The 14,896-nt window shown below is 38.1% G+C and overlaps 1 protein-coding gene and 1 pseudogene across 2 annotated transcripts in view; both read right to left on the minus strand.

The window, feature by feature from the left end:
- Window positions 1–4,961: 4,961 nt before the first annotated feature.
- Window positions 4,962–5,596, minus strand: LOC309812619 (large ribosomal subunit protein uL1-like; annotated as a pseudogene). Its single transcript has one exon. The product of its transcript is annotated as a large ribosomal subunit protein uL1-like (transcript).
- The window catches only part of FGD4 (FYVE, RhoGEF and PH domain containing 4), a 211,163-nt gene continuing 201,739 nt past the window's right edge, over window positions 5,473–14,896 (minus strand). The window contains exons 18-19 of the mRNA XM_082636476.1: window positions 5,865–5,996; window positions 5,473–5,601 (exon numbers count right to left, since the gene is read on the minus strand). Coding sequence (XP_082492602.1) covers window positions 5,968–5,996 — 29 coding nt within the window. The 3' untranslated portion in view covers window positions 5,473–5,601; window positions 5,865–5,967. The remainder of the gene's footprint in view (window positions 5,602–5,864; window positions 5,997–14,896) is intronic.

Raw genomic sequence — 14,896 nt, forward strand, 5'->3', positions numbered from 1 at the left:
TTACTCTGGTGTTTTTAAGGGAAGGAGAATAAGGGGACAGAATTGAGAGGGCAAAGGCAACTGGGAGGACCATAGAGCAGCTGCACTGTCAACTGTTATTCCCAGCAGAGCTGGATTAAGGGGTGGACCAGCAGGGGAGCTGTCCATGTTGCCACTGTAGGGGATGCTAAGGTATCAGTGAGCACTGTTGTGGTGGAAAACAGTGATATGGAGAAAACTGTATTTACCAGAATTCCTCTTAGGAACAGAATGTGGTTAAAATCACTTGTCATGGTTCGAAACCCCCAGGGGGCACTCTTGAACAACAGTACATGGTCTCTAAGCTGCTTTTAGCGAAACTGGGTCCAGCTGATTTCCATCTTTTTATTTTGTGAATAGTAAGTATTGGGTTGGCCAGAAAGTTTGTTCGGGTTTCTGTAAGATGTTACGAAAAACCTGGACGAACTTTTTGGCCAACCCAATATATACAACTCTCTTGCCAAAACTGAAGAACCCAGAATACAGTAGAAGAGTTTGCCAGCTGCCCCAAAAGTCTTACTACTCAGCTCTTCCTTCTCTAAGTAAATGTTAAGCAAGCATTTCAGTAGCACTAATTTTAAGAGGCACGAAATTATTACTGTACCTGGGAACCTGTATATCCCATTGGGCCCTCATCCCTGGCCTCCTTCAGAGCTCATAAAGATCAGGATTATTGGCAGAAACTGGAAGAATTTTTCTTTGCTGTAAGCTGGTTGTTATGTTGGCCAAGGAAACTCTTGAATTCTAAGATCTAAGCAGCCTATGTTGTATAATTGGGGCTCAGGTGACAAATAGTGATGCAAAATGCGGGAGCTGGGGATGCTCTCTTCTGTGTGGAGCCAAGCTTAACTGCCAGATAACACCCTGCAGCTAAGAGGAAGTTTGAATCTGCCCTGCTGGCACCACGACTAGTAAATGATGGCAGGTGGTGAATGTCAGTAGTTCCTTAATAATGGCATGTTTCTTCTTAACTTCTAAATATAGTTTTTAGGCTTCAGAAAAGATGGAAAATACAGAGAAGAAAAGTTAGGAAAAAATCACCCAGGATTCCACTATTTTATTTTTAAATTTCAGACATTGATCTTTGCTTTGGCTGCTTGAAGTCTGATTTTCTGCTCTAATCTCATACTGGTTTCATGGTTTTCTTGCTTTGGGTTCTGAATTGTGAAATGTATAACTTGTTCTATTGCACCTTTTCTATTGTTGTTTGAAAACAGTAGAAGCTCAGGTCCTCTGTGGAATTTAGGACTTTTAAAATACATGAAGGTCTTCCCTGGTGGCGCAGTGGTTAAGAATCCACCTGTCAATGAAAGGGACATGGGATCAAGCCCTGGTCCGGGAAGATCCCACATGCCGTGGAGCAACTAAGCCTGTGCACCACAACTACTGAGCCTGTGCTCTAGAGCCCGCAAGCCACAACTACTGAAGCCCGCGCTCCTAGAGCCCATGCTCCGCAACAAGAGAAGCCACTGCAAAGAGAAGCCTGCGCACCGTAATGAAGAGTAGACCCAGCTCGCCACAATTAGAGAAAGCCCACAGCAACAAAGACCCAAAACAGCCAAAAATAAATAAACAAAAAATATATAAATTAAAAAAATAATAAAATAAATGAAAATACATTAATGAAGGTCACTGATGCAGACCTTGGTCTCTCTGTGAGAACACCAAATGCATGAAGGAGCTCTGGAAGTTGGAAAGGTCAGAGATTTTATCAGCTTATTATCTCTTTTATTCTCACATGATTTTTTCCTACTCGAATTCCATTAGCATATCTTGGATCTCTTAAATAAACCAATCATTAATAAATATTAAAATAACCAGGAACAATCATAATACCTTTAATAAATTTGAAACAATGTGTCACTTTATAACGTTTTAGATATTGATTTGTTCAAAATTCCACTCTAATTAAAACAGGATGCTTCTCCTGTTTTTATTTCATTTTATAAGTCGTACATTAGGTTGAATCACAGATGACAAGTGTGGGATGGGTCAGAAATTCTCCTCGTGAATGTTGACATACACATATTTTGTGACAGTATGGCTAATATATTTTAAAATATCCAGAGTATTTTGTTTACAAAGAACATATCTTCTGATTAGAGGAATGACAAAATATGGGGATAGAATTATTTGTATGCTAAGAGAAATTTTAAAAGAAATTTAAAAGGAAACCTACTGTCAGCATATTCAAAGTAATCCTAGACCTTAAATATTGATACAATAAGCAACTAGCATATATACCCTGATACCAAAACCAGACAAAGATGTCACAAAAAAAGAAAACTACAGGCCAATATCACTGATGAACAGAGATGCAAAAATCCTCAACAGAATACTAGCAAACAGAATCCAACAGCACATTAAAAGGATCATGTGGGGTTTATCCCAGGAGTGCAAGGATTCTTCAGTATATGCAAATCAATCAATGTGATACACCACATTAACAAATTGAAGGATAAAAACCAAATGATAGTCTCAATAGATGCAGAAAAAGCTTTTTACACTCATTTATGATAAAAACCCTCTAGAAAGTAGGCATAGAGGGAACTTACCTCAACATAATAAAGGCCATATATGACAAACCCACAGCCAATGTCATTCTCAATGGGGTAAAACTAAAGCCATTTCCACTAAGATCAGGAACAAGACAAGGTTGCCCATTCTCACCACTACTATTCAACATAATTTTGGAAGTTTTAGCCACAGCAATCAAAGAAGAAAAAGAAATAAAAGGAATCTAAATTGGAAAAGAAGTAAAACTGTCACTGTTTGCAGATGATGTGATACTATACATAGAGAATCCTAAAGATGCTACCAGAAAACTACTAGAGCTAATCAGTGAATTTGGTAGAGTAGCAGGATACAAAATTAATGCACAGAAATCTCTTGCATTCCTATACACTAATGATGAAAAATCTGAAAGAGAAATTAAGGAAACACTCCCATTTACCATTGCAACAAAAAGAATAAAATACCTAGGAATAAACCTACCTAAGGAGACAAAAGACCTGTATGCAGAAAACTATAAGACACTGATGAAAACATTAAAGATGATACGAACAGATGGAGAGATATACCACGTTCTTGGATTGCAAGAATCAACATTGTGGAAATGACTATACAACACAAAGCAATCTACAGATTCATTGCAATCCCTATCAAATTACCAATGGCATTTTTCACAGAAACAAAAATTTCACAATTTGTATGGAAACACAAAAGACCCCGAATAGCCAAAGCAATCTTGAGAAAGAAAGACAGAGCTGGAGGAATCAGGGGCCCTGACTTCAGACTATACTACAAAGCTACAGTAATCAAGACAGTATGGTACTGGCACAAAAACAGAAATATAGATCAATGGAACAGGATAGAAAGCCCAGAGATAAACCTACGCACCTATGGTCAACTAATCTATGACAAAAGAGGCAAGGATTTACAGTAAGGAAAAGACAGCCTCTTCAATAAGTGGTGCTGGGAAAACTGGAGAGTTACATGTACAAGAATGAAACTAGAACACTCCCTAACACCATACACAAAAATAAAATAAAAATGGATTAAAGACCTAAATGAAAGGCCAGACACTATAAAACTCTTAGAGGAATACATAGGCAAAACACTCTGTGACATAAATCACAGCAAGATCCTTTATGACCCACCTCCTAGAGAAATGGAAATAAAAACAAAAATAAACAAATGGGACCTAATGAAACTTAAAAGCTTTTGCAAAGCAAAGGAAACCATAAACAAGACAAAAAGACAACCCTCAGAATGGGAGAAAATAAACGAAGCAACTGACAAAGGATTAATCTCCAAAATACACAAGAAGCTCATGCAGCTCAATATCAAAAGAACAAAAAACCCAATCCAAAAATGGGCAAAAGACCTAAATAGACATTTCTCCAAAGAAGATATACAGTTTGCCAACAAACACATGAAAGTATGTTCAACCTCACTAATCATTAGAGGAATGCAAATCAAAACTACAATGAGGTGTCACCTCACACCAGTCAGAATGGTTGTCATCAAAAAATCTACAAACAATAAATGCTGGAGAGGGTGTGGAGAAGAGGAAACCCTCTCGCACTGTTGGTGGGAATGTAAATTGATACAACCACTATGGAGAACAGTATGGAGGTTCCTTAAAAAACTAAAAATAGAACTACCATACAACCCAGCAATCCCACTACTGGGCATTTACCCCGAGAAAACCATAATTCAAAAAGAGACATGTACCACAATGTTCACTGAAGCTCTATTTACAATAGCCAGGACATGGAAGCAACCAAAATGTCCATTGACAGATGAATGGATAAAGAAGATGTGGCACATACATACAATGGAATATTACTCAGCCATAAAAAGCAACAGAATTGAGTTATTTGTAGTGAGGTGGATGGACCTAGAGTCTGTCATACAGAGTGAAGTAAGTCAGAAAGAGAAAAACAAATACTGTATGCTAACACATATATATGAAATCTAAAAAAAAAAGGTTCTAAAGAACCTAGGGGCAGGACAGGAATAAAACCTGGGACGAAGTGAGAGGGTGGCATTGACATAGCTAATGGGAAGGAGCCTCATAGCACAGGGAGATCAGCTCTGTGCTTTGTGACTACCTAGAGGGGTGGGATAGGGAGGGTGGGAGGGAGACACATGAGGGAGGGGATATGGGGATATATGTATACGTATAGCTGATTCACTTTGTTATACAACAGAAACTAACACAACATTGTAAAGCAGTTATACTCCAACACAGATGTTAAAAATAAATAAATGCTGTAGTGCTTTACAATTTTCAAAAAAAACGAAACCTACTCTCAGTTTATTCAAAGTAATCCTAGACCTTAAATATTGATACAATAAGCAACCAGCATATAGGAAACACTCAATATTTATTTATTTATTTATTTTAATGGTGGGAGTATGGCTTATTAAGCTGTTCCTTAGTAAAGGCACTGGGGCTTGCCCATGGTGCTCTTAATGTACAAAGCCTGGACGTTCTGCCAAATTTTTCTTGAGCAATGACACCAGGAAGTTGACAACTAAGTGGATGCTGTACACACGCTTATCTGTCATCTTCACGTGGCCAACAGCCACTGCCAGACACAGTACCTCCTTCATCTGGAGCTTGATCATGGACTTCATGAACTTTGACCACCATGTTCTCATTGCGGGTCAGCAAGGAAGGGAACTTGCCAGCCTTTTTCAGGCCTGGGCCCAGTATTCATGGGATCTGCTTGATCAGAGACTCTGAAGCTAAAGAGGCATCGTACTTCTTGACCAGTTTCTTATACTTGTTGAGTTTCTTCAGCACCTCGATGTCCATGTGGGGGATATCCACAGTTTTGGCCTGATCACAGTGCTGCTGGTCCCCCAGAACACATACGGAGAACTTGAGGCGAGGAGTGGACTTAAGCCTGACGGTGCCCGAGAAGCGTTCGTCTTACTGAGAGTCACAGTTCTTCAGGCTGATTTGAAGGGCCACTGTCTCCAAAACCTTCTGGCGCTTGCACTGGTTCCCGTGCAGGACTTCCAGCACTGCCTCGTAGAGGGCGTCGTGGGAGACTTTGCTGCTCATGGTGCCTTGTGCCACGATAACCAGAAAAGAGCAACACTCAATATTTAGATGTTGAATGAGTGAATGACTCAAGACAAACTATTTCTTTATACTATTGTTTTTTCCTGGGACAATTTAAGTTGCTTTTCTTTATATATCTTTATGAAATAATTTTTATTTGTATGAAGAGAGATGAAGTAAAGGAAAGTTGCAATTGGCTTACAAAACATCTCAGGAAAATAGCTAGGTTAAACTCCATAAAAACATTAAAAAATTTTATTTGAAATACCTGCACATGTTTTGTGGGTTTTGTTTGTTTTGTTTTTCTCGGCCACGCTGAGCGGCAAGCGGGAATCTTAGTTCCCCCACCAGGGATGGAACCAGTGCCCATTTCACTGGGAGCACAGATGTACATGTAGACCTAAACAAAAGTTAGAAATATATTACAAAAACTCTAGTTTACCTTTCGTCCAGTTTCTCTATTAACATTTTACTTCATTAGCTTAATTATTCTCTCTCCCTCTTTCATCTCTGAACCATTTGACAGTAAATTGCAGATATGATGCATTTTTACCCTGAAATACTTGAATATTTTCAAGAACAAGGATATTCTCTTACATAACTACATTGCAACTGCTGAAACAAGAAAATTAACAGATACAATGTGATGCTCTAATCCAGATGTTATTAATTTCTCACCAATGGTCTCAATAAAAACTTTATAGTAGAAAAAAAATATTCTGGCTTAGGTTCGATCCAGGATTACATACACATTGCATTTAGCTGTAATGTCTCTTTAGTCATTTATTCTGGAAAAGTTCCTCAGTCTGTCTTTGTATTTCATGACCTTAACATTTTTGACGAATATAGACCAGGTATTCCGTAGAATATTTCTCAGTTTGGGTTTGTCTGTTATTTCCTCATGATTAGGTTGAGGTTCTGCACTTTGGGCAGGATTACCCCAGAAGCGATGCTGTGTTCTTAGTGCTTCAGATCAAGAGGCCCAGGATACCAGTTTGTCCTTACTGATGATATTAACTTGGTTAAGGTGCTGTCCACCAAGTTTTTCCATTGTAAAGTTATTTTTTTTCCCTTCTGTAATTAATAAGAAGTTTGTGGGTACAACTTTGAGACTATGTAGATATACTCGTCTTCAAGAATTTTTTACCCATTAGTTATAGTATCCATTGATGATTCTTACCTGAATTATTACAATGTTTTGTCAAATGCTATTTTTTTAACTTTATTATTCCTTCTACATTTACTTGTTTGCATTCTATTATAAGGAAGAGTTTTTCTTTTTAAATTTTTTTTTACTTACTGAGTGACTGATTGACTGATTTTTGGCCACCCCATGCCGCACGCGGGATCTTAGTTCCCCAACCTGGGATCGAAGCCATGCCCCCTGCAGTGGAAGCACGGAGTCCTAACCACTGGACTGTCAGGGAATTCCAGGGAAGAGTTTTTCATTTTTCCTCATTCATTCATTCATTATCAGTTTGAATCCATGTGTTCCTATTTTATTCAACGGATTTTAATCCATTACCATCGTCCCTTCCCCTCACCCCCACTTCAGTGACATATAATTAACATATAACTACCATTTTTTTTATTTTCATGTTCAACTGTCCCAGATTTTGCCAGCTGGAGCCTCTTCAAGCTCTTTTGACATGTCCCCATCATTCTTTGGGTACTTTTTCACTTTCTGGCACAATATGATATCCCAGGCTTATCTTGAATTTTCTCTGCTCTAGCTCTAGAATCAGCTAGTTTTTCAGGGAGCTCTGGTTCCTTTTAGTGGAAATGGTATTTAGAAACCAACATAGGTATGCTCATTGCTACAGGGCTGTCATTGCTTCTAGACCCTCACAGCAGTCAGCTAGGAAATATATGCTCATGTATACACACAAACACACACACATACACATATGTCTATAAATGTATTATAACTATCTATACCCAGTTAGCTAACTTTATAAAATCATGTGTTCATACTGATACCTGTAATTCTAGTCCAACAACACAGAATTTAGTATCACGTTCCTCCTTTTCCATATTGAAACTGCCTTCTCTGACACTGAGAAATTTGGCTCCCATTATGCTCAACCTATTATTTGCTCAGTTGAACTCAGTAAAAGTAATGTTAGAAATGCTAAGTCATACCACTGGGTAAAACAAACCAATGACCTAGAATTCAGTATTTATAATTCTATTTGCCTTTAGTTTAAGCATGTATAGTCAACATATACATGCTGTGTTCAGAAGTGTGCATTAGTTCTTCTAATTTTTATCTTCAGAGTGGTTATGTTATTCATTTGCTATTATTTGACATATGTTCATTTGTATTTATATTCCATTTCAGATTTTTTTTTTTTTTTTTTTTTTTTTTGGTGGAACGCGGGCCTCTCACTGCTGTGGCCTCTCCTGTTGCGGAGCACAGGCTCCAGACGCGCAGGCTCAGCGGCTATGGCTCACGGGCCTAGCCGCTCCGCGGCATGTGGGATCTTCCCGGACCGGGGCACGAACCCGTGTCCCCTGCATCGGCAGGCAGACTCAACCACTGCGCCACCAGGGAAGCCCCCATTTCAGATTTTTTCATCATTTTTTATTATGTGTGTTATTTTATTATGTGTGTCAATAAAACACTAAGATGGCTCAAAAGTCAAAACTCAACAAAAAAGGTATACTCAGAAAAGTATCAAGATTTTTTAGCAAATATTTTTTTCTTTATTGAGTGTCCCTTCTCCTATATTTACAATTATGAGCCTGGACCCTTTGGTTCATTCTCCCTGTAGTCTGTGCCTGCCTGCCTTCCACTCCCGAAGCACACACACAGACATACATATACACATACTGATGGAAAAGATATTGACAAACTACAAGATGATCTTTAGGATGAGGTATGTTTCTTCCACCTTTGGACATGATTCTATATAGAAACAATATACTTAATTTTGGTCAGTGTATGATAACCATATATGTAAGCGATCTAAAAATATTTTTTCTTGTGAAAACACCATAATGGACTACGTGGTCCAATCTCACTGTATAAAAGCAGAGTTTCCTTTATTAAGACAAAGCAACCTGGATTTGTTTCTACTTAAATACAAGACCAAAACAACACATGAATCATTTCCTCTATAAGAGAGTGACTCCAGACTGGGAGCTCATTATCCAAACCCTGTCAGGTCCACTCTACAGCCCCACTTCCTCAGGACGTGTATCCTTCATCACCTCTGACTCCTTCTGGAACAGTAACCAGCTGCCTCTAATTGCCTCATAGACCAGGTGTGGTGGTGGTAGTGGTGGTGAGAGTGGGCTGAGACAGATTTTTTAAAAAACAAGAATCCGTCGTGCGAAGGTTAACTAAGATTTTCACCATTGTATTTTGAAGTCCTTGACTATGTTTTAAACACTATCAGGAATCTGGCTTTGTTATTAAAACAATTTAGCTATATAAAATGTTGATTTCTTTTCCTCTCAGCCTCCATTCCAAAGGTCTATACCCATAACAATTTGATGTTTTGGAAGAACAGTTCTGTTCATTTTTGTAATTTTATATAACCTAGCTTTTGTGCAGCATGCGGGATCTTAGCTCCCCGACCAGGGATGGAACCCATGCCCCCTGCAGTGGGAGCACAGAGTCTTAACCACTGGACTGCCTGGGAAGTCCCACCACGTAAGTATTCACTGAGTGCCTACAATGTGCCAAGCAACCCCAAGTACTGGGGACTGGGGACATCAGTGGTCAAAACAGGTAAAAATCCTTACCTTTATGGAGCTTATGTTCTAGCAGGTGTAGACAGACAATAAAAAATAAACAGCTAATTATCTAATTTGTAACAAGATGTTAAGTGCTACGGGAAAAAAAACAGATCAGATTAGGGCAGCATGGGGTGCTGTTGTAGCGGAGGCAGTTAAGTGAGGTGGTGGTGAGATCCGAGCAGGCTTTAATTTGCAAAAGGTGTTCATTATGCAGACATCTGGGGAAGGAGCACTGCAGGAAGAAGGAACAGTGTCTGTGATGTAAGGCTGAAGTGTACTTGGCTTGCTTCAGGAAAAGCAAAATGTATGGTATGGGGTGGGAGGGTGGGGGGCGGCAGAGATATAGAACCATGTGAGGGCAAAGTACTTTGGCTTTTATTCTGAGTGAAATGGGAGCCCCCCTGGAGGGACTGGGGTAAAGAAGCAATATAATTTGATTTCTGTTTTAACAGACTCCCCTGGCTGCCTATTTAATAATGGAAGGGTGGAGGGAGGACGGGAAGACTTGAGACTAATTAGAAAGCTACTGAAATAATGTAGCAAGAGATGATGATGGTTTAAGCCAGAAAGGTAGGTAGCGGTGGAACTGATGAAAGAGAGTCTGATTCTAGGTATATTTTGAAGGTGAGCTAATATAAATTCCTGATGTACTGGCTGTGTAGTCTCAGAAAGAGAGGAGTCAAAGATGAAAGCTTTTGGCCTAAGCAACTTGAAAAGCAGAGCTGCAATTAACTGAGATGGAGAAAATTATGGACAGAGTAGGTTTTATGGGGAAAGATCAGTTGTTCAGCCTGACTGGAGTACATTCAGGAAAGGATGGGAAGAGAGGAACTGGAAACAGGTATAGAAAACTCAACTATTGCTCCAAAAGGGAGGGGAATATGGCTGGTAGCTGCCAGGGGAAGTGAAGTGAAGAGGTTTATTTAGGTTGGGAAAAATTATAACAGATGTGTTTGCTGATAGGCATATTTAATTAAGAGGGAAAACTGATATCGTATAAGAAAAGGCTAATGGCTGGAGCAGCATCCTTGAGAAGGTGCATGGGGGTAGGATATGGCACACAAGTAGAGACCAGGTTTAAGCAGGAACATGGATGGGCAGGAAGATAGACTATGTGGAACCTGTGCTGGTAGATGGGTAGATTCGGTTGTGGGAGGCTGTGGAAGTCCCCTGCCAATTTAATTTTCTGAGTAAAGTAGGGAAGAAGGTCATCAGCTGGGTGGAGGCTGAGGGAGAAGGTGTTGGAGGTTTGAGGAGAAAGGAGGTGTGAAATGGTAATCTAGTAATGAATTTAAAATGAGACCAATCAGTATAGTTGTTCATTTTGTCTGGCTGCGTGGCTGTAGGCATGGAGAAGACAGAGTTGAGTCAACCAGGTTTTGGTTTTGCCAAACAAGACAAAGCTAGAGAGTGAATTGAACACAAAGGAGTGACTATAATGACTGAACTGTAAGGGAGGGTAAGGGAGGAAGAGAGGACATCAAGAGCTGAGTGACAAATTACTTAACCTCTCTAAACCTGCTTACTTATATGAAAATGTTAAGAGTGCTGTTGTGAGGCTTATGTGGAATAATGTGTTTATAGAATGCTTAACATAGGACCAAGCACTGAGTAAATATGCAATCAGTTTCTCAAGTGAGGTTTCCCATCAGGATCACCTGGGGAATTTTTGAAAATACTCAAGCCCACAGCCCAACCCCCACAAATAGAATTTCTGAGGGTGAGGCTGGAGCATGGCTTGGTTTAACTACTCCCCAAGTGATTCTAATGTATAGTCAGGGTGGCAAACTTCCCTGTTAACTAAATGATCTCTATTAATAATACTAACAATCACTTACTGAATGTCTCCTATGGGCCAGACAATATACTATAGTATTATCTCATTTAAGGGCCACAACTTTTCAAGGAGTTCGTGCCTGAAGTGACAAAGAGTAAGTGACAGAGCCAGGGATTTCTAGCCAGTTGTCTATGACTAAGTCCCTTCCACTATAAGCCTGCTACTCCAAGAATGGTTTGAGGAGCATCAACACCACCAGAGACCTTGTTAACAACAAATGCCTCATCACTGACCTTGCTAAATCAGAATCTGCATTTGAGTAAGATCTTCAGGTGATTCCTATGTATATTAAAGTTTGAGAAGCTCTGAAATAGGCCACACTGGCTCTCTCCACCACAATTTCCATTCTGGTGTAAGGTGGACGCAAACAAGTCATATCGATGGACCAAGGGCAACAGCTGATGCCAACTGCTTGGAAGTATCAATAAATAGTTCTTCAAGGCCTGAAAAAGGTAATGAATGTCTAAAAAGGATTATCTCTGGAAATATTTTACTTATGAAATAATACTGAATAATATTATTCTTGAAATATTTACACAGGTTTTGGTGGGATTGGAGGTGGAAAGGAACATCAGTACATTAAGGAGTAACTTTTTTTCTGAATCAACCAAAATTTCTGACAACCAAAATCATTGTGAACTGAACATACATAATCCTAGCTCAAATAACATCTAAGTCTTTAGAATTCATTTAAAGATGTATTTATTTACAAGATACAAGTGTTTAATACTTAATAGGAATTAAAGTGCTTAATTTTACAATGTTTCCAATTCTCTGCCTTTATGACCAAATATACATATGTTACACAATATATACACTATCTGCAAGTATTTTACATTCATATAGCTAGAAGAGAAAAATTACTTTTTGTGTACACTTTCTCACATTTGAGTTAACTCTAAAATTTTGCTAATACACATTTCAAACTGATCAGTCAATAATTCAAAAACCCAGATAACACTTATTCAAGAATATCAGTCAATTGTCACTCATAAAATGAAATGCTAGTTTGGTACAACAAACAAAAACTTCCAAAGTTTTATATACAGACATGATTGCTAATGAAGGGAGACCACCCCCAAGTGATACATTTCAACATCCATATAATGTGTAATATATAATGTAATTCTGTTATCATAATGGTCCCCATAGACTATTATCTCTCTTCCCAAACCCATATATATATATATATATGTGTATATATATATATATATATATATATCACTCTATGTATTTGGTATTCACTTATTCAAATATGCTACAATATTTCTTGATTTAATTTCTCACTAAATCTACCTAATCTCACTAATTCAATCTATAATGAATTTTAGGAAGGGGTAAACATCATGTAACTCTGTGACCCCCAATGAGTTAAAAACTATCTTGTAGAAGCCATGTGCTATTTCATCTCAAAAGACAGAAAAGACACTATTTTCTGCCAAATGTTCAGTCCAGAAAGTAGAATACAGACCATGATTGACTTTAGAGGGATTTTTTATGTCAGTAAACAGTGCAGAAAATAGTCCAATAGAATTAATTCTTTTTTTTAGGTCTAAAGAAAAAGTAATGACAAGATACTAGTGGTATAATTTAGAGGCCAAGGTGAAAGGCCCAGGTGTAATGGATCCCATCAGTGTGCAATTACATAGATTTACATCTTGTAGTTTATATCCCTCTGCAGTTTAAGTGTTTTTCATTTATCTTAGCATATATTGCTCTGATTTGGAGACCAAGGGACTCTTTCTGTCCACCTCTCTGTCTGTTCTTGCTTGTTTCAGTTCCTAATCTTATTCCTCTCTACCACATCAGTAAAGAAAGCAAAGTTACCCTTTCATGACAACATGATTACAGGGCATACATAAGAATGAATTATACTAAAAATCCATGTATATAATTTATGTTAAAATATTTAAGTTAAAAAGAATACTTTCTATAAAAATTTCATTCCTATGGAAAAACAGAATTGGAAATCAACAGTGCTTTTACATATATACATGTATGCATAAATTCATAGAAAGGGTTTTAAAAGTATATCTAGTGGTCTTTTATATATCATACTCCTATTTTCTAAATCTGGAGACTCTATAGTAGATAGTAATATGAAAATAAAAAGCAATTTGATTTTAGTAAAATTGGATGAGAATGAAAAAGTAACATGATCCACTACAGATGTCCAGTATAGTCCTAAGAATAAGAACAGGTTAGCCACAGATTTTATATTAATATATTCTTGAAGAATACAAAAGTTAAGAATGATGACATTACAACATTCTTGCCTTTTGAATTAATTTTAGCTTATAAATACCATGTGATTAATCTTAGACCCGCTAACAGGAACATTATGTGATGTAGAAAAATTTAATGTATTTTCTACTGTGCATTATAGCAAGGATACCTGAAAAAAAAGAAAAAAAGAAAAAAAGACCTTTGTTCCCTAGAAGTTTATTTGCTCCTGTTGGTGTCTTTTCCTCAGGATATATCCAGCTCAGAAAGATCATTATTACATATGCTCAGAATAAGAACTTAAGGCTTTGAGTATAACCAGAAATGAGATCTAAAATTTAAAGGGGAATTTAGATCTGTTTCCTGTTTCCACAAAGAAGACAATAAAAAGTGTGGTAATTAAAAAAAACTGTTGTGGGCCTCCCTGGTGGCGCAGTGGTTGAGAGTCCGCCTGCCGATGCAGGGGATACGGGTTCGTGCCCCGGTCCGGGAGGATCCCGTATGCCGCGGAGCGGCTGGGCCCGTGAGCCATGGCCACTGAGCCTGCGCATCCGGAGCCTGTGCTCCGCAACGGGAGAGGCCACAACAGTGAGAGGCCCGCGTGCCGCAAAAACCCCCCAAAAAAACCCTGTTGTTGTTGCTGTTGTTGTTTTAATGTGGGTAGCTTACCCAGTGAATATAAGTACACCAAGCTATATTAAACTTCATGGAAAATGAAATGTAACTTGATAAAGTAGTGCGGATGTGCTTTAACTGTTTTTAACCACTCATACATACCCTTTGCAAAAAAAAAAAAAAAAGGCTTTAAAAAAATTTAAAAAGAAAAAAATAAAAAGGCTTTTGATGGTTACTTGAATCCAAGGAATAATGTTGTCCCTCCCTCCCCACCCCCCCGGCCACACATACGTTCTTTTCCCTATACTGAGCAATTTGAATCACAGTATCACTCCTAGGAGTTAATTCTCTATATCCTTTTGGCTAGGAACGTTCACATTAAAAGTTCAGTGTAAAACCTACCCTGTAGAGTTTTATTGCTTGCATACATGATGGCATTATAGATGCCGTTATTACAAAAGTGGCTGGTGGCATTTTTCATTATTGGGTACCACTTAAAACCTGGAGATAAGTCTGCACTACATTTCATTGGTAGACTTTCAATAAAGCAAAATTTATGTTGAGGAAACTGGAATGTTTTATAAAAAATAGCAGTTTTATCAAAGAAGTATTTTGTTAAGTTTAGAGAAAGGGCAATTTAAAGAAAAGATGATTTAGAGAAAATAAAGACCAGAATGGAATGTTGGTTTTAATAGTAAAACAACCAATTATTTTTCTAGGTTCAATTTGTCATGACTGCTCAGGTGTCTCAGAAAGCAAAAGACAGATTATTCTTGTAACCAGCCAATCACATTTTGAGGTCTTTTGGTTGAGTGTTTCTAAATGGCTAAGAGTATTCCTTTGCCTTTCTCCAAGTAAAAGCATTCAGGATTCTTTAATAA

The sequence above is a fragment of the Mesoplodon mirus genome (genome assembly GCF_964341445.2).
Source record: "Mesoplodon mirus genome assembly, chromosome: 11".
Taxonomy (NCBI): Eukaryota; Metazoa; Chordata; class Mammalia; order Artiodactyla; family Ziphiidae; genus Mesoplodon; species Mesoplodon mirus.